The sequence below is a fragment of the Xiphophorus couchianus genome, chromosome 2, assembly GCF_001444195.1.
Source record: "Xiphophorus couchianus chromosome 2, X_couchianus-1.0, whole genome shotgun sequence".
NCBI lineage: Eukaryota > Metazoa > Chordata > Actinopteri > Cyprinodontiformes > Poeciliidae > Xiphophorus > Xiphophorus couchianus.
In genome coordinates, this window is record NC_040229.1 from 25,368,933 (window position 1) to 25,389,665 (window position 20,733).

The 20,733-nt window shown below is 38.9% G+C and overlaps 1 protein-coding gene across 14 annotated transcripts in view; it reads left to right on the top strand.

The window, feature by feature from the left end:
• Positions 1 to 20,733, top strand: part of LOC114150140 (neuronal cell adhesion molecule-like) — a 98,693-nt gene that overhangs the window by 59,232 nt on the left and 18,728 nt on the right. For 7 of the 14 annotated variants that reach the window (XM_028026399.1, XM_028026381.1, XM_028026436.1 and 4 more), the window contains 18 exons: positions 7,608 to 7,761; positions 8,242 to 8,253; positions 8,809 to 8,914; positions 10,680 to 10,873; positions 11,227 to 11,349; positions 12,245 to 12,415; positions 12,953 to 13,009; positions 15,145 to 15,256; positions 15,336 to 15,520; positions 15,652 to 15,786; positions 16,641 to 16,784; positions 16,891 to 17,002; positions 17,087 to 17,253; positions 18,078 to 18,225; positions 18,331 to 18,420; positions 18,524 to 18,648; positions 18,903 to 18,932; positions 19,602 to 19,703. In XM_028026399.1, coding sequence (XP_027882200.1) covers positions 7,677 to 7,761; positions 8,242 to 8,253; positions 8,809 to 8,914; positions 10,680 to 10,873; positions 11,227 to 11,349; positions 12,245 to 12,415; positions 12,953 to 13,009; positions 15,145 to 15,256; positions 15,336 to 15,520; positions 15,652 to 15,786; positions 16,641 to 16,784; positions 16,891 to 17,002; positions 17,087 to 17,253; positions 18,078 to 18,225; positions 18,331 to 18,420; positions 18,524 to 18,648; positions 18,903 to 18,932; positions 19,602 to 19,703 — 2,098 coding nt within the window. In that variant the 5' untranslated portion in view covers positions 7,608 to 7,676. The remainder of the gene's footprint in view (positions 1 to 7,607; positions 7,762 to 8,241; positions 8,254 to 8,808; positions 8,915 to 10,679; positions 10,874 to 11,226; positions 11,350 to 12,244; positions 12,416 to 12,952; positions 13,010 to 15,144; positions 15,257 to 15,335; positions 15,521 to 15,651; positions 15,787 to 16,640; positions 16,785 to 16,890; positions 17,003 to 17,086; positions 17,254 to 18,077; positions 18,226 to 18,330; positions 18,421 to 18,523; positions 18,649 to 18,902; positions 18,933 to 19,601; positions 19,704 to 20,733) is intronic. The other 7 variants (XM_028026427.1, XM_028026495.1, XM_028026418.1 and 4 more) reach the window with 5 other exon arrangements.

Sequence of the window (20,733 nt, forward strand, 5' to 3'; positions counted from 1 at the left end):
GATGTCAAACAGAGCCAAGAGATGTTTTGTGTCAAAATCTGGGGAGGTTCTGTAGTGCTTCTACGAAGCTCGTGCGTGACAGTTTTAAAGATGCCACGTTGTCTTCATGTTTGGTTTGCAGTAGCTAGAAATAAAAAAAAAAACACTAGAGCATGTGGTTCCCATGATGACAGCCAATTTTCATTGGCAGCAAGAATACTGGGGAAAGAAATAGTGATGCATAAATTATGGTTGCCTTGCCTTGAAGGCTCCCAGCAAGTATACAGCTGTGTGCCTGCAATACCTCTTCCACCAGAACTCTACCATTCTTAATACACCTGTGTTCAAGGGGGAAAAGTTTTTTTTTTTACTGCTTGTTAAAGGCTTGAGAAGCTTTTATTATCATCAAAGTGCATATTGGATTTTGTATTTACTCTGTTTGACTGATGGAGCCCACATCACGGGCAAAAATTAAATGCTGATCATGTTGTTCTCAGACAAAAGCTTTGATGTACAAACAAAGTGTATGGGATCTCTTTACATGAAAGCCCTTGCTGCTTTGAACTGCATTGTTCACCTAAAATGAAAAAGCTGAAAGAGGAGAACAGAAACAAAGTACAGTATTTAAAGAGGAGCCAATGGCTGATGTCTCATTGTCTCGCATTGTACAGTGCCGATAAAAGGTCCGGCTTCATTTCTGAACTGTGAGGTCTGCCCTGAACAACAGGATGTCAGTTCATATGTTAACCACACCAATTATTTGCATATGGTTTCCCAATTATAAAGGCTAATGAGAAGATTAGGGGAAACCCGCACCGAAGCCGGCTTGTGGAATTTCCATTGTGATCAGGCAGTGGCTCATAGAAGGGCGTACGAGAGCCAATGAATGCCAAGCTTCTTGCGTCCTCCACCGTAATTCACAATCCTACTCATAAAGAAAACCTCAGCGTACATTTCACCACCTGTTTTTTTTTTTTTTCATGATCAGCAAAGAACCTTCCAGAGCCAAACATTTTAAGAAACCTTCCTCTTCCTCCTCCTCTTGGCTGCTTAATGGCACAGAAAACTATGTGCGGTACTTGGCATGAATAGGCACATCCTCGGAAAAAATAAACTCTTCCAGGCGTTTCCATTTTCTCCTCTTCACTTTCCAGCGTATATGAAGCCATTCTAGTCATTATAACCTCCCCATTCAGACGCCTGTAGGGGATCCCTGCTGCTCCATTAAGGCCGTACCAAGCTTCACAAACTCTGATTGCAGGAGCCATCAATAGTGCTGATTATGGGAGTTAATTAGGATGCCTGGCATGAGAGAATGTCACGTTTTTTTCTTTTTGTTTTTAAATCAGAGATGTTAAATTTATGGACCGCTGATGCTGCAGTAGTAAGTCTGGTAAGGTTGCGTCACTGCTGTGTGGCACAGATAATAGCGGCATCTTTGCTAGAGGTTAGCATATAGCACAAATATATTGTATTAGCTGTGTGTTCTTGCAGGATCAAAGTTGGGACTTTTCCCTGATGACTGCTTTTCCTTTACACTGTCATTCTCAGTCCTTGAGCCCCTGACACCTCCATTTGTGTGTTCAAACGAGTGTGTGTACTTTTGAGACGTGCACAAAACCAATTGGTTTTGGGATGTTGAAGTAGTTGGCTGTGGCAAAATGACAATGGAGTAACTGAAGAGGCCGACAGAATGAGAGGCCAGGCAGCTGAATGCAGCTCTGGCAGAAGAGAGTGTTTCCTTCACTGGCAAAATAAGTCAGGCCTGTATGAAGGTGTTTTCACATAGCGCTATACAGTAATGAACATGGCAGTCTTTCAGTTGTCTGACATTAATTATAATTAGGTTTTTGGTTGCTGAGTGTTATTTAGGTTTACCTTACTTCAGATCTTGTCAGTTTGTAAATTATGAACATGTTTAGATTTTAATCCTGCAGCTTTTCCATTCAGTTCCTGATTAATATTTTGTACTCTTTTTTTTTTTTGTCCCTAATAGCAAACAGTCTAAGTCAGTTACGAATATTAGGCTAATCTGAAGTTAAAGAAATATTATCATGCTTGTATAGCTCTAAGTTCAGTAAAATAACAAACTATTTAATTAGTGCCATGAATCAGTTACCGATGAAGAACTCTCTTCCTACTTTACAGTGATATAATTAATCCAAACCAAACTTTTTGAAGGTTGGCCTCAATATGCTGCTTGTTAATTCAATTTCAACATGTTAATTTTAATTTAACTCAACCCAAAAAGATGCATATCTGTGCCATTTGTTAAACACACACTTATCAGTCAAATTTTACTTATTCTTTTATTCAAACCTTCTTTAACTTGATAATCAATCGGAAGGTGTAGTTACAGTAGCATTTCTAACAGATTTTATTTTATTGAAACGATAATCTCCCACTTCTTCTTGTTCCAAATAGCCAACCCTGAGTCAATGTTTAACATTGGATCAAGATGTTCTTGTTTTAAACTACCTAAGAAATTTAACAGTAAATCAATGTGATCTGTTGCTGTGAACCTCAAGTGCAAATTACTGCAAAAGGGATTGAGTTTAAACCCAAACTTCTTAAAAGCAGTGCAATGTCCAGATTTATATAAAGAATACCCAGGTTTATTGGAAATAAAATGAATACCAAAGCAATCCACAAACAGTAAAAGTGTTCAATGCTAATTAGTCCCAGAAGCTGTGTTGTTTAAACGCGGTGCATGCATGTGTGGGATTTGAAAACAAAACAGCATCTGTGATGACTAAAAAAAATATCCTTGTTTCATTCACTCATGTGGAAAAAGAAGCTTTGGAATGAGACAGTTTCCACTTTAATGAAGAATATAAACTTAAGAGGCAGAAGTTCATTCGAAGGAGCATTTAGATGTTAAAATATTTTTTTTTGACAAAACAGAAAAGTTTATAAAGGCATTGTGTGTGCAGACTTTGACCTGGAATCTGTCAGAATTACCTTTTTGTTTTCAGTGTATTGAACTTTCCAAGTGACTTAATAGCTGGGTTTATCATGATCTAAGCCTAATCTATTTGATAGATAGCTTTTAAAAAAACATCAGCGAATCTGTCATTACTAACCTATCATGCTTCTTTCTAAGAGGCCATTTCCTGTTCGATTTTATCAGTCGCCTGACAGCTTTTGGCACACCACCCTAAACAGTACTTTAGATTTATCTTTGCCTCAGCAAGAGCGTTATTGACTTTGGCTTTCCTGTCTGTCAGCAAGGGATGCTTATGAGCTTTTAACAATAGAGGCAGATATTTGTGTCTCCTATAAGAAGCATATATCTAGCTTTTGTCTTTTGTCCTGCTCTAATTTACTGCAAACTGTATTGGTGGAGTGAAGGTGTAAGAATTAACAACACGAATCCTTTATGATTTCATGTGAACAGCGTAAAGTCGGGCTCTTTTTTTTCTGGCTGCTCTGTTGGTCTTAAGAGCCCCACTAGAATTTCCACTGCTGTCCCACTGTGACAGGGATGTGAATGGTTGGCTCCATATCACTGCAGCTCACAGGGATAATTATATCACACACACACAAACTGTACGAGGACAGTCTCACGCTCCTGGAAGTACAGACTCTGCACATGAAGACTAAAACGTGCTGACCAGCTGGAGCTGACTGCTACACCTCATTAAATTGGGAAATGAATCCTGGACAGAGTGCTGGCTCCATTTCAGATAAGCTTGAGGTGTTTTAGGATTCAACACATAAGTTACTATGGCTGATTTTTGTTGCCAATTCTGATTTCCGATTTATCACTGTATATCAAATCTACATACAGATGCAATAGGTGCAACATCAGAAATCACGAATCTTTGATGACATTTTCGGGGCTTATATTTAAGCTGAATGTGAACATCAGTTGAGTGGACTCTCATTGCCCTTGATACCCAAACATAAAACAGATGTGGGTGGCTTAAATACTTAATGGTAGTGGTAGGGAATCATGATGATGAAAACAAAAGAAAACTAAGCAAAATGTGGGCGCTGCTAATACTGTCACTGCTACATAAACTAACAATGTCTTAATTGGGTATTTTCCTAATACGGTGCAGCTTTAATGAGATCATAAACTAAAGTCATGTGGCCAAACCAACATTTTGAACTTCTTCTACTTTGTTTTTGTCTGTTCCTTTGAGAAAGTACATCCTCACTGAAACCTTTGGATTTCAAACAGCATGTTCAATAGAAGGCAGAGTTAAAACACAGCAACTTTGCTACATCTGTTCAACCTTGCTATATGATGAAAGATATGCTCTTTCTTGCTCTTTTGAAGCCTGAATATGTCTTGACAGAAAATGCATGTTTCCTTTAAAAAGCTTCCTACAAGTTTCATGCTTCCTCTGACTTTGCTTTTAAGCAGTTGATTTGGATCCCTTTTCTCTCAGGTATAGTGCATTCACTGATCATAAAAAGATTGGATTTTTGAGTTCCTGGAACAGCCAGTCACCAGCCAGGACCAGTAAGGCTGAAAACCATTTCATTCCAGGAACCAGCAAATTTTCTTGTTTATTTATTTAGTTTTTCTTACAATTTTTATAGAAATAATTGCTCACATCCAAGTTCGACTTTTAACCATCTTCATTAATGAAATACTTGTAAATCACCTCTGATTTTAACTTTCTCACGGCACATTGAAAATAAATATTGAAGGATGGAGTGTGTTCAGGTTGTGCAATCCTGCCTGCAGCCTTCAAAAGGGGCTGGATGAAAAGCTGCTCCTTATCTTTGTGTGTGAAATCCCAAGCCAGACCTACCTTTTTGTGAACACAGCACTGTGATTGGCTGAGCTGGGCGAATAATACACAGCTTCCCAAGAGAGTTGTAGTGGAAGCCCAAGGTAACAAGTTACCAGACACCAGCTTTGGGGGCCATAACTGTATCATGACCCTGGGGCAGCGCTAACGAGCACATTCACTCCCCAGGGAGGACCATTCCCAAATCCAGGTCTGACTGACTTACTGTGTTGCCTCTGGTACCAGACTCAACTTCCACCACCTCCTCATCTAAAACCTTGTTCTGTCAGCCCGGAGGGCAAGACAGCTACACACATCTACAGCTCTGCCTCTAAAAGGCTCCATTAGATTCTTTCATGTTGTAACCATCATTAAAATCCCAAATTTGCTAATGTGCTTTTGTGATAGTTGAGAAAATGAGCCTGCCCGAGATCTAATTGAAGCTGTGACATTTTAATACCAGACTAGTGAATGCCTTGGGTGCGACATGCAGGAAGGAAAGATTAAAAACAGGTCTCTCTGCAGTCATTAAAAGATAGAAAATGACTCCTTTTTACGCTCTTTCTTTATTCTCCTCTGAGAACAGCACCCTTACTCATACAAAATACTGATGAGCTCCTTGCAATAACTTTGAATAAAATTAGAGATGTACTGTTCAAAATTTGATAGCCAATTTCCTATCTCCGGTTTTTGTAAAGCTTTGACCTGGTGATTAACTTTCAGTAGCTATGATATTAGAAGATGTAATACTAGCATTCAAAATATATTTGTTCAGCCTTAAACGCAAGGACTAATTGATTTCACATTTTAAATGACTAATCTATTTCACCTATTTGTTATGTTAGTGCTTAGCATCCTAAATGCTAGTGTTGCTAAAATAGCTGCAATTATTGATCCTTACCTCAAATCAGATTTCCAAAATGCTGCAAGTTTCATGACACACTGAGGTTGATAGTTCAAAGAACAAAACAACTTGCTGCACCTTTTTCACCCTTCCTGTTATCTGCTGAAATTCTTGCTCTCTTTCGCAGCCTGAATAAACTGTAAACATGTCCTCATACAGTTCAGTCCAAGGTTATGAATGTCTTTATCCACTTTTGGTTTTTTATAGTAAATTAGATGAGCAGCTTTCAAAAGATAACATCATAAAACCACATCATAAAAGGAGAATCAATATTGAATTTTTTTGTTGTACGTACAATTGAATGGAAAAAGATGTTGTTATGTAATTGTTTCACCCTTTTCAATAATAAGTGAAAAGAAATATAAAAAATTATCTTTAGTGTTTAAATCCAAGTCTTTCAGGTTTGATACCTTCCTTGCCATCACACTAATCCTTAGTTCCTTCCAATGACTCTCTATCTGATTCAATTCTGGATTGACTAGAACATTGCCCAATGTTAATGCCACTTCCAGTCAGAAGCAACATGGTAAATTTGAAAGCTCACTTTAAGCCCAAATCTGCCAGGGGTGTGAATAATTTGGGGATTAACTGCGTATTACAGTTTCCTTCCACTTAGCTTCTTACGTCTCTCTACTTCCTCTGACTTTACTGTTGAACACCTCACTAGCATTGAAACTTGCTGACTTTGAGTCGAAATTGAAGCAAGTTGTTGTCAGCTCGGTCCTGTAGAGCTTAAGTATGATACATTCACAGATTACGGGAATTTCCTAGTTCCCGACCAGCCGATCGCAGTTAAAGTCCATTGAAAATCATCCAATTCAGGTCACCAACCAATTTCTCTGTCGTGCTTTTATAATAGCTTAGAAAATGAGTGTGTCTGTGCTGTAATTAAACCTGTAACATTTCAGTACTGGGCTGTCTTGCGTGAGACATGCAGGACGGAAAGATAAAAAAAAAACTGGTATTATCACTTTCATTAAAAGATAGAAAATTAATCTTTTTATTTTTTATCCAGTTAAATTGCAGCCACAGAGACTAAAGTCAACACGAGTGCAGTCAGGTCTACTTTAGTGCCTACTTGTTACCAATGCTTGTCTCACACTCGTTTTTTCATTCTCTTATTTTTTTGTGTGTTTTGCTGTTATTCTTTTTTTGCTTTGTCTCAAAGAACAATAGCATTTTTTGAAAGCTAATGTGACACCTTAACACCGCGTCTGTCTGCTAACAATAAAAAACATAGAGAGAACATCGGTGTTGCTGTTTCTTTCTCCGTAGTTACAGTAAATGTATCATCTTGTCCAAAGGTTGTGTTGAAAGAAATTAATGTAAATAATGATTTATTAATCTCTTATTGCTTTGTTTAAAAGAAATTCAAACAAGTCACCCCGGCTGAACCTGTGATATCCGCACCATCTGTCTCCATTAAACAGCTATCAAACAGTCGTACCTGACATTTGCTGCTACAGCTGCTGTCTCGCGAAAGACTGATGGTCCAGTGTCAGAAATCTGACCTTGCCGCAGATCAATTTGCCTCAAGCCTAATCTGCCAGTCACTCACATTGATAAAACTGAGGGTGAAATGTGTTGGAATGAAAAGTATGTCCCCCTGTTCTGAACTTTAGCCGCGCCATCCGCTGGCGTTTGTAAATCGAAGCAGAGGCAAAGCCCTAATGGCGCAGCGTGATGAGTGCAGCGAGATGAGCCCGCGCGGCTTCCTGTCGATCCCTATTGGAATGCTCTACATCAAAAAGATAGCTCCCAGCAAAACACTTCACACACCAAGAGACATCGATCTGTAACCACAGAGTCAGTGTATGTAACTAGCTCGCTTGTTCCACCTCTGACCCTCCTGTGGATGCAGAGTAGAACAAACTCAGTGTTATGATTAATAGCTTCTGTCACTGGATGTGCTGTGAAATTCTTAGCTTTCATTTGATGTCTGAGATTCTCTTTCTCTGCTTTTCTTTTTCGCCTTGCAGTTGTGGAAGTGCCCTCAGTCTGTGATTGAGCAGCAGTGGGGCAAAGGCAGACCACAGTGACCCACAATAATGATGGAGAAGAGGAGTTTGGAAGCAGCGCTGCTGGTGTTGATCCTGGGACACCTCGTCTCTGCTCTGGAGGTCCCATTAGACCGTAAGGGAACATATCATACCACATATCAGAAACCAGGAAAATGCTTAGGGTCTAAACCAGGGGTCTGCAACCTGCGGCTCCGGAGCCACATGTGTCTCTTTGGACCTTCAACAATGGCTCGTAATGCCTTAGGCTAAAAATGTTAAAGAACCAATTTATTTTTTAGGTTTTTATGGAAAACTGCACTAATTGCACTAAAAGGACCAGTAAGGTTTTTTTTATATATTTTTTTAATTTGACCTTTTTTCTGTGTATGTCAACTTATTAACTCACATGAAAAACAAAAATAAAAAGTGATTTTCAGCCCTCCAGGTTAAGACAGGCTTTGTTTCCAATATATCTGGTTTGAAATGTGACCATCACAGATGGCCCTTGTCCAACCAAGGGACAACCTCTTTTTCTCTAATCACTAATGTCTGCATCTCTTTACTGTCAAATTGTTTTTCTTGTTCGCTGATTCATTGGGGGAACCCACAAAAGTTCTTCCAGGATGTAAGTCACAGATAAATGCTTTGCTATTAATAAGTTTGCAGTTTTTTTCTCTGTCCACATTTTGAGGATTTGTTTTGTTTTGAACCTGCTCAGTATTTATGTCTACTTTATATTAGAAAGTTTGGAGTGCGATTTGGAGTGAAATTTTGCATGTATTTATTACTGTGCTTGCTTTCTTTTGTTTTGTGTGTTTCTACAGATGTGGAAGATTTTACATAGAAAAAGGCCACAAACAGCATGACTTGTTCAGTTATTTGTTTTGTCATAGTCCTTTAGTTGTCTCCCCAGCAGTGACAGGAATTCAGTAAGCATCACTAAAGAGAAACACATCTTGGTGTTCTGCATGCTTTTGTCATTTTTTTGCCATTGCACAGATAAAAAGAGCTTTTTGTGTGTATGTCAGCACAAGCCCCTGTGTGGTTTTGGACACTGGTCAGATTCAGTGTGTTTGGTAATGACTGCTTGTGTGGTCGACACACAAGAAGAAAAATGGCTTCAGATTAAGCAGCAAAGGTCATGGTTAAACATTTTTCCTTCTTTCTGATCTCCATGTAGTGGCACAGCCTCCAACAATAACTCACCAGTCCCCAAAGGACTACATCGTGGATCCTCGAGAGAATATTATAATTCACTGTGAGGCGAAGGGGAAGCCGCATCCCAGGTAGGAAAAAGCCAAGTGCAGTTTAAAATTCAAGAAGTGTAAATACTCCTTTAGCTCTCAGACGTAAACAGTTCAAGCTCAAATAATTTTTCATTTTATTCCATCTCAATTTATTTGTAAGCACACTGCCCTTGCCACAGGCTAATTGTTACTAAGGCTTCTGATTTCTCCAACTGCTTTACTGCCTCTTACACAAACATTTATGCTTTTTTTTGTTCCTTAGTTCTAGTTCCTTAACCTTTGGTAACCTTAAGAAGGCAAACCAAAAGCAAGCACAGGGGCTTAGGAGTTTTAGGTTCTTGTTATTCAATTTAGACACTGATGTTTTATGTTTGGTTTCCACAAGTTAAAACCAAATGAGTTCATGTTCATAGTTCACTACTTCAACAACTTAAAATAATACCAGAGTCACAACATGAACCAGTTCTCATTTATTCATCATATGTGTGCTGATTAGCAAACTGATTATCAGCCTGATCTTCAATAGCTTATTTACCTCTTTGCTTAATCCTGTCATGTTGTGTTATTTAGTGTCAATAAACATAAATATCACATATTTGTTGAGTCATATTTACTGACTCTTTTCATTGTCAGTAAATTAAAGAAAGATGAATTTTTGATTTTATAATTTCTCTATTGATACCATGTCTGTAGCTATGGCTACTTAAATTGCACTTCAAGCTCTTTGATCAAATTTTGATTTGCTAAAACATGTCTGCTGACAAAATCTTCACTCGCATAAATCAAAGATAACACCCATACTGTTACCTTGTTTATACTTACCAGTAAAATGGGTTGGAAACAAAAGTTAGAAGTGACTGAATGTCTTAAACTTCATCTACTGTACGTTCAACATTTCATATCTGCTTTGCCTTTATAGTTTCATTGATGCTAAAGGCATGAGCGTTCAGTTTATATTAAATCTAAAGCGAACACGTTTCCCCAGAGTCAGATATGTGTGTGTAGTAGACAGAAGCTCCACCACACACACACACACACACACACACACACACACACACACACACACACACACACACACACACACACACACACACCCGCACGCATACATGTAGCAGTCACCAAGTTCATGTCTTTGGAGGGAAATGTCAAGATGCTGCTCTGCATACAGAAGAAAATGTTTGTCCTAAAAGTCTGTAAGTTGATGGTTGTTGATGCCCAGGTTGAGTACGGTGCACTACATCGGGGACCGCTGTGCTCAGTTCCAGTTTGTCTATGAACATTGTTGTTAGGTTGAATCTTAGCCGCATTAGTACACAACACTGTACGTATGGAGGTAGGGAATGAACCAGCATATAGACAGACATTTAAAGATAAAGTAAAGAGGATGCACTAGATCCATAAATGTCCAAATAAATAAATGTTATGTTCATGTTCAAAATTTTCCTTCCTTTTAAATTAATTTTAAGAAAATATTTTAAGTATATTACACTTTTTAGCCATGGAGGTGCCAGTAGAAATCTGGCAGAATTACCCCCTAAATAAGCCCCTATTCCTGCACCCTATCATAACTAAACTGGAAATAAATAGTTTCTTTATGGCCCTTATGTGTAATATTTAATTTATATATTTAACATTAAAGACTGCATTTTGGTACTGGTAACTATTTTCTATTTATTTAAATTTATTTTTGTACAAATTAGTGATTGTGATTTAGGTGTTACTGATTGCGCCTCACTGGAAAGGTAATCCTATTCATTTTAACATCCACTCATTCACAAAAACTACACTGGTTTTTCCTCACCAGCTTCTCCTGGACGAGAAACGGGACCCATTTTGACATTGAACAGGACGAAAGTGTCACCTTGAGGCCTCACTCAGGGACTCTGGTGGTGGACATCAGCAGAGCAAGACCTGAACATTATGAGGGAGTGTTTCAGTGCACGGCGAGGAACAAACACGGATCTGCTGTGTCCAACAACATCGTCGTCAGACAGTCAAGTAAGTGTGGTATCCTGCTTCATTTCATTTAAGCCATTTTCTTGTCTTTCATTTCAAACATTAAATTCATGAAACATTCTGGATCATTTCCTCCTTTCTTTTCTTTTCTGTAAATTAAGTTGCGTTTTTCTTCCTAAGGCGGCTTATCGAAGGTAAAGCTTGCAAGTAGAGAAAATGCATGTTAGATTTTAGATTGAAATGCCCCGTTGTATTTTTCCTCTTAGCTTTTCCACTATTTAGACATCATCCTCTCATCTTGCCTCATTGCTTCTGTCCATTATTAGCCAGCATTTTATGTCCAAATTGTGACAATACTCACCCTGTCATGTGCATGTCCATTTTCAACAATCCAGAGTCCCCCTTGTGGTCAAAGGAGAAAAACAAACCAATCGTGGTTCAGGAGGGTGTCTCCTTGGTGCTGCCATGCCGACCTCCAGCAGGACTTCCACCTCCCATCATATTCTGGATGGACAACAGTGAGCTGATACCAGTCATTTTGATTCATTTGGAATTTTCTTGGCTTAACGTGGGTTTTGTTTGTAATTGTTGTAGGTATAGTGCAGAGTTTGTGTTCTTACCATTATAGATTAACATCTACGTCAAGAAAAGAAAACTTGTCACAAAGACTGTGAAATGTACAAGAAACATGTAACGAAACACAATTTTGGGAGATCAGTGATCGGTGGATTTTTACATGTGAAGCCGATCTTATCCACCGATATTGTCAACCTCGGCAAAGGTCTAAAAATCAACCACTGTGTTTTTCTTTTCTCCTGTGAGAGAGGTTTTTCTGACAAAACAGCCGACCAGGTCATGTCTGCACATTTACAGTTAACAATAGTCAGCCCATTGTTGCCAATTCAGCAACTTTCTTGATATATTGAGTAACATTTCAGACAAAAAATGGCATCGGCCAAAATCGGAATTGGTAAGTTCGGCTTTTTAAAAGATCGGTATTTGGCGATCAGCCAGAAAACTGCAGTTAGCCACCCCTAACTATAACTGTAGCCAATAGTCAGTTGAAGAAACCAAATTTGTAAAGTCTTAAATTGAGCTCTTAGTGACAAATTCTGATTGGTATTGATGCCAAAATGCTTTTGAAATGTCACCATTTCAGTTTCAACAACTTCAAAAATATTAATTTTACTGAGCCTAGTTAACTCTGCTAGTTAATAATATTAATAACCATTTTTTTATTGCATATATGGACCAAGAACTTAAGTTGTGCTAATTTGAACTGAAGATCATATCCAAACTGGTGAAATTCAAAATGAGAATAGGGGTCCTAAAATTCAGCCCTGAGAGATTTATTTAGTGTATACTTCCTGAAGTCATAATGGATGTATATTTATATTGATATAATTTTCTCAGACTTCCAGAAGTTACCTCAGGGCAAGAGGGTGTCCCAGTCCTTGAATGGCGACCTGTACTTCTCCAACGTTCGCCGAGAGGATTCCAGGAACGACTACATCTGCTACGCTCGCTTCACACACACACAAACCATCCAGCAGAAACAGCCCATTACTGTCAAAGTGCTCAACCGTAAGTCTCTTCCTCCGTCTGTGATTCTCAGATTTAAAGATGTGGTTAAGATTTGCATGACTGAAAAAAAAAGGACAACAGAGTTTATGTAATGCACGTGCACAAGAGGCGGTTATTTTTCAGCAGGACAGTATGTGCCAGGATGGCAGCGTGGGAGGAAAACCCTGCTTCCCGTCACAGATCCGATCCTCGGAGATGCTACAGTCGTCTGACTCAAAGACATATTGTCTGAGTTCTGGTTGTTCTCTAAGCTGTCTGCTAAGCAGCTTTTTACTGTCACTTCTGTGTGTCATTTTTTTCTATACACTTTCTCCTCCAGCAACAAAGATCATTTTAACCTTTACAGCTGACATCATCAGAGACTGCATTACATATTCTGGCGATCATTCCCCATATAAATATTTCATGTTTTTTATGTTAGTTCTCATATTGCCCTCTGTTAGAAAAAGGATGTCCAAACATGTTTTTGTAATTGTCATGATTTAAAATCGTTGCGTGTGTGATTTCTTTTGTTTTGTTTTGTTTGTTGTGTTACAGTGGATGCAATCAATGAAACACTGGCAGAATATTATAATGACACTGAATTGTTAAATGGTGAGTTTTTGGCACTCTCCAGTGTTTAATTCCTCCCAACCCAGAGTTCCAGACTCTAGCTTTCACCCACTAACACCAACCAACCCTTCAACCCATTCATCCTTGGGGCTTTTTTTGTCCAGAGGTTTGCTGGTTTCTTCCAGGGTGAGATCTAGCACCCCCTTGTGGTTATTCTTAAAGTAGAGCTCAAAACTGTAGCTTCCTCACTAACACTCTCCCACCTCAACCCCAAAAGTCACTCCTGCTTTATCCAACTGAACCCAGTTTCAAATGTACCTTTCCTTTGATTTCCTTCAATTACAGATGCATGCTGATTTCATTTTAGACTGAACTTAGTATTTAACATGTAACATCAACATTTATACAATTTACTTTTCAATAGTTTGAACTTGTAACTCACTATCTGAAATCAAGAAATATGTTGAAAATCGGCACCACGGGTGAGAACATGATCTCGGGAACTCTGCACTCTGTCTTTGCAGAACACAATATTTGTCCGCTATGAAAATAGTGATAGCAATGCCTCAAGTTGGAATGTGTGTTCATAATTGAAATATGGTGAATGGTGTAGCAGGGGGAAGGATAGATGCTGTCTGAGAGGGGATCAGTTTGTAGACCTAACAGAGTAGCAACCTATCCATTAAAATGGTTTTACCTGTGACTCACTGTGGTGGTGAATGACTGACTTGTGTCAAGAACTGTAATTCAGAAAACTCAAAATCTGGAAACACTCAGTTCAGAGAAGCATTCTTACTCCTGACACTCACGTTTTTCAAATCATCTGTCACCGGAATAGAGCCATTTAGTTTATTTTTTGTAAAACATTTTGACAGTGAATGGAAGCAGCTGAAAGTCTTTCTTTTCTTCACATAGACAGTCAGTGCTTCTGTGGATTTATGAGGAGCTGCACTCCACTAATGTTAAAAGAAATTATCATTAACATTATTTTATGGTAATGCTATTAGGGCATTACCATGTAAAATAATATTTTAGCAATCAAGTACTCTATAGAATATTTTTACAATTAATCAAGGAATTGGATCTCTCTCTCTCTTTCATTCCTACCGTTCGCTCCAAAACCGTGACGCGGTTCCATCAGCACAAAAGCTGTCTTACTCCAACCATCGCGCCGCAAAATTCAACAATCCTTATTTGTCCCCAAACCCTCATAAAGCGCCGCACAATTCACCACCATGCTGCTAGCACTTCACAACAACTCATAGGCGGAAGTAAAAGCGCTGCCCTCCACAGATAGTGATCCAGGCGGAATCGAGGTACTCAAATCACTCGAGGAATCGTTTCAGCTCTAAACTCTACACGAGTGGCTGAATTTTACTTACTACTTCATAGAAGATCTGTGACAAAAGTCAGAGCGCTCATCCTTTCTCTAGCTAATCCTGCTGCTTCTATTTCCAGTAAACCTTTTCATTCTCTCATTGCTGATTTAATTCAAACTTTTTAATATTTCTGTTGATATTATTTCCACCTTATTTCACTTGCTTATAAATAGTGTAAACTCTTTGAATAATGTAAATATTAAATCTGTTTTAATTTATTTATTTTCCTTAAAACAATCTTGGTAACTGACAGATTCTATTTTATGTTTATATTAGTCTAAGTCAATTTTAGATATTAATTTACATAGTTATGCATGTTTTTTTTTTTTTTTGTGCCTATAAACACCTTCAATGCACGTAATAAAGAACCTGGAAATAACAGCCACATTTACTGTAATAGAGTGGTTTGTTGCCCCTAGTGGTAGAAATACAGATATACATGTTCTAGGTATAGTTCTTAGTAGGCCAACTTATTAGATTGGGTTAGCCAGAAAAACTGTACTGAAGTAGCTGTTCTGTTCCTGCGTTCCACCATTAAAAGACTTCGTCTCCACATCCCTCTGCTTGTTCTTCCAACCCCAGAATATCACATTTACCAATAAAACATGAGTATTTTTGTGCAGAGATGGATACATTTCCGAGCAGATGGTTTGATTACACCACAGTATTGAAAGGTGAAGACTTAGAGAACATGAAGGGCATGATTTGCCTCAGTTCCTCTCTTTATTCTTGGCTGATGCCAGAGAGTTATTTTTTTTCCTCATTTTTGACTCGGTATATCTGTGTGTGTAACTGCAGAGGCCCCAGTGGATGATAGGAAGCCAACCTTCCTCATCCCATCTGGCCACTCAAGCTACAAGATGGTGCTGAGGGGACACGTACTGGAGATGGAGTGCATTGCCGAAGGACTGTAAGTCAGAGAATGCGCCAGAATTAAATGTCTCAGCGCCTCGAGTAGCCGCCTGCTTGATCAAAACTCTCAAATCCAGGCCCACCCCTGAGGTATCCTGGACCAAAGTGAGCGGAGACCTACCCAGCAGGCGCACGTCCTTCCTTCACTTCAACAAGACCCTGCGGATTGTGAACGTGTCTGAATCGGATGAGGGAGATTACAGTTGCACAGCCAAGAACCAGCTCGGCTCTGCGCACCACATCATCAACGTCGAGGTCAAAGGTGTGTCTGCATCTGCTGTTCCCTGCTTTCTCTCTCTCCTTCTTCTACCTTCCTCTCCTAATTGATTTATGCACAGATGCCATCAGGATTGTCTGTTCGGTAATTAATTCTCCGCTCTGTACTCCTTGCAGCTGCCCCTTATTGGATCAGTGGACCTCCAAAGAATCTTGTTCTGGCTCCAGGAGAGAATGGAGCGCTGACCTGCAGGGCCAGCGGCACACCCAAACCCTCCATCATATGGTCAATGAATGGTGACCGCATAGAGAGTAAGAGCAATTTGCTCCACTGTCAGAGATATATCCACTCTAACATCAAATATTCATCACAGCCTGCATGAAGTTTGCTATATTCTATAAGAACCCTGAAGATTTTCAGATAGTAAAAGTACAAACTTCTAGTGATTTTCTCTTTTGTGTGAAAATTCAGAGATTGCGAAGGATTTAACTTTTTTCTTGAAAAGGCTATTTAAAGATATTTGATAATATATTTTCTTTTTTATAAAAGTTTAATCTTGTGATTTTTAAGATAAAGAACTTTATTATTTAACTGCAGGCAGGCAGGAAACAGGACTTTGATTTGAAACACTTTAATGAAAAATTATGTTTTGCACACCTAACCCACACACTAGTAATATTTTTTTCAATCAGTCATCAAATTAGTCTGTTAATTGTCACCCTTACCTATTAGTCAATGGTTCCATGAAGATACAGGGGCACTCATGACAAATTAGTGACTTTAATAAGCATTATTTGTTTAGCAAATTGTATATGGCATTATACCAATGTACTGTGGTTGACAGGATTAAAATCAAGTTTCAAGCCTTACTAAAAATAGACCATTAAGAATATAGGTCAAAAAAAGATGATGGTCACTAGTAATGGTGACATGGGTAGAGCTGCTATAGATTAACCTGGTTTTTATATATGCTTTAACAGCAGGAAAATGCTTATAATTTGTAAAGTGTTTTCAAACGTAAAGTTATGTATAAAAAAATGCAAAAAGATAGAAAAAATCATGTTATCATGTTTTTCATTGACTGCTAGGAATACCATAAATCCCTACAGATGTCTCTCAATCATCTTACCACTCACTTCTGAAACACTACCTTTTGCTTTGACAGATTTACCTACAGATATCAGCAGAAAAGTGGAGGACGACACAATCATCTTCACTGACGTTCAGGTTGGATCCAGCGCTGTGTACCAGTGCAACATCTCAAACCCGTATGGTTACCTCCTCTCCAACGCTTTCGTCAACGTCCTCCGTGAGTTTAGAACTCAACATCCATAATGGATTTTAATGCTATTTCCCATCCCTGGCATTTTGTGGACAGTAATAATCCATAAATACTCTGTGCTGACTCACTGCAGATGAGTCACCCAGAGTGCTGACGCCAGCCAACAAGATCTACCAGGTCATCGAAAATCGCCCAGCCCTCATGGACTGCTCCTCTTTTGGGTCACCCATTCCCAAAATTGAGTGGTGAGTTAAGAAATACTCAACAAAACTTTGCCATGTAATCTTTCCTGTAGCATAATACAAAGTTATTAACTCTTTGTGTCTTAGGTTTAAAGACAGCAGAGCCAGCACCCTGAATGGAGACCCTTACATCCTGCATGACAATGGTACTTTGGAGATTCAAGTAGCTCAGTCACAGCACAAAGGCAAATACACCTGCATTGCCAGGAACTCGCTTGGAGCCTCTGAAAACCATGTTTACCTGCATATAAAAGGTGAGTTTGTACATTTGTTTGAAGATCTCTTAAATGATTACCCTACCATATATATTGGCTATATGCTTGCATTCTATTGGATTGATTCAATTAAATATTTCTGAATATTATTTGGACATGCTTGTCTTTAAAATTTATTGAGACGATTGTTGTGACTTTCTGCTACATAATAAACTGAATTAAATGGAATTTAATAATTCCAGACAAACTAATCTGGTATAAAAGCAAACCTATGACCTGTGATTTAAAGCTAGCACTTTACAACATCCTAACCGCATCATCTCTCTGATTAATATGGCGGTGGCGGCATTATACTGTGGGGTTGTGCCTCTACACAGGTCAGAATTTGTGCCAAGTTTTGGAAGTTGATGTTCAGAGATGCTACCGCTACAATTTTATTGAGCTTGAGCCATATTGCACAAATGGCAACCTCTACATGGTGTCTAGCCTCATAGATGTGACGTTATGATTGTAAAAAAGTATGATTCAACAAAGTATTGAGACAGGGACCCAGAAATCAAATGTATGCATAATTTTTAGATGTGTAAAACAAATAGTAATTCATTCTTTTATGTTCCTTCAAATTCACAATCATGATATTTTTGTTGGTTGGACTGTAACAAAACGGAAACGTAATGAAAATACTTCAAACATAGTAATTGTAACATGCAGAGAATAACTAACACACTGAATATTTCTTAGCCAAAGATTTCTATGTTGGTTCCTCTGACCTTTTATTGATTAAAGTATTTACCAACCTTTGCATGTGAAACTCTACTGAGGTTCAGATTTTTTATTAATCTTTGGCTTTCCTGTTCCATCAGAGCCCACCCGTATCCTAAAGCAACCGGTTGACACGGTGGTTCAAAGAGGCCGATCTGTGACGTTCGAGTGTACAATAAAACACGACAAGGATCTCTTACCCACTTTGATTTGGCTTAAAGATGATGAGGAGCTTCCTGACGATGAACGGTTGGAGCTTTTTTAAATACCTGTGTTCAGTTCTTAAAATTAGTCAAATATCTGCAGTTGCACATAACTGAATGGATTTTTTTTATTTTTATTTTATTTTTGCAGATTCATTGTAGAGTCCAACAGCCTGTCTACTTCTGATGTGTCAGAGAGAGAATGGCTCAGAGATCATGGGGAGCTGCCTAACGATGATCGGTTGGAGCTTTTTTAAGTTACCTGTATTTAGTTCTCAAGACTAGACAAAATATCTGAACTTGTACATAACTGAATGGAGTTTTAATTTATTTATTTATTGCAGATTCATCGTAGAATTCAACAGCCTGTACATCACTGATGTGTCGGAGAGAGATGCAGGGGTGTACACATGCTATGTAAACACCACTCTGGACCAAGACTCGGTCACCGCTGAGCTGACTGTTGTCGGTATGCGACTCTAACCTTAATATTACAAGTTTAAAACATGAACGTTAAGAAAATGTCAAGAGAGCTAGGTCTGCAGGATCATTTGATTCAACAGCCAGCTCTTTAGGACTAAGTGTGTCGGACAGAATTTAATCAGTGATCATGCTCTGTAGGTTGATGACCTTCTCTTAAGCAGTCTAATTATCATTCCTGTTTACTTATGGCTGATTTGACCACCAAACTTCTTATTTCAATGCCGCCCTCCAACCTCACAGAGACCACACCAGCTCCGGCTGTCATCCACGGTAAACCTGCAGCACGCACAAGCACCCAGACGTGCTTAGCTAGCATGCGTTTATGTTGTTCGCTCGATGGTTTCAGTTTAATGCAGCATGCTGTGGCCCAGAAGAAGCCATTTGGATCGAACAGTCACAAAGTGTTGACTTTTTCTTTATTTACATCTACCAGTTTGAGTTGCCTCATTATTTTTTGTGTGTGTTTTTCCGATCTGCCATTTTTGCAGAATCAATCGCATTGATGCCGTTTGTCTGCCGGCGTAAACATTTGGGAAAGGAGGAGCAACTTCCTCTTGTTTTTATATCAAAGCTAATTTCAGAGCAGATATAGTCCCTGAGCGCTTCTTGTGATATTTCATCATTGCTCATTCATTTGAAGCATGCGTTTCTTATCACTGCAACTTCACAATATGAGCATCTGTTCATTTTGTCTGATGAGCTCGAGATGAAGTGAAGACTGAACATCAGTCATTTCATCGCATGATGCAGCGTCTGCATGTGTTATCGTCATCAGTGGACCAAGCAAAAGAAATACATGAAAACATGCAAATAAATTGTTCTGCAACAGAGAGGCTTGCTTGGATAAAGCATCGTGCCACAATCACCTGATTGTGGTGTTACTGTTAAATGTTCAAACTATAAATATATGTCTCTTCCTTTTGCTGTTTTTTCTTCCAGGGCGACCCGATCCCCCCACAGACCTGGAGTTGACAGACCAGAAAAAGAGGAGCATTCAGCTTACTTGGATCCCTGGGGAGGAACATAACAGCCCTATTCAGGGTATGTGTGGGTCTATGTCTTTATCAGTGATGTCAGTAACTCGTTACTGACGTCGGACCACTTATTTCAGTAGCGAGTAATCTAACGCGTTGCTATTTCAAATCGAGTAGTCAAACTACAGTTACTTATCAAAATCACTTTGCGTTACTATTTTTTTGTAATTAAATTTTATTTCCTCTATGCGGTTTGGGGAGTGACCCCCGTTTCTATGCGACAGTTATCAGCAGGGACAGAAACATAAACAATGGAGGGAGATACGCATTTTGTTGCTAGAAAACAGGAACTATTTTGAGTTTCGCTCATCAAGTCCGATTATTACAAGCAGCTTTGGGCTTGTTTTTTTCTAGTCGCTTGCAGATTTAATGAGTCGCAGGTTGCGGTATTTGGCCTTACAAATAAGCAGACATAAACCCCAGAATTTGTCTGACATCCAGTTAGTTTTAGTCAGGCTCTCCCTGTCCATCATTTCCTGGATGATCCCGCTGTGTCTTTGTCAATGTCAAGTTAAGATATTACCTGTGAATGACGTCGAGCTTCGTGTTGCGCTCCAGAAAACTGCAAACATCGAGACTAATATGAACAGCGTAATACACGTGAAAACAGCCACGAATGAACGAGTCCGTAAAGTTGTGCAACTAAACACCATTATAATTCTTAATATTAAGATAAGTGTCACAAATCTGTGCAGCCATCTGTGCTGTGGAGCCACAGGAGGAGCGCTGTGTGCTGTGACAGCAAATGCAGGGCCGTAACACAGAACCTGGACACTGGGGCATATTAGGGCTGGGAGGTCTAAAATCCTATTTATAGTTATCCAGACAATAGAAACACACAAAAACACGCACAAATTACTAAAGTTTTTTTTGTACTGTTGTAACCATTAAACAACCTCCCCTTCAGTTCAACCTTATAAGTGGAGACACATTGCTGATGTTACTATTACAAAATAACTTACAATTAAGTTATGGCAAATATCAATGTAATTTTCACAGGAGGCGGAGCGTTGTTGTTAGCAGCTGCTGAAAGTATC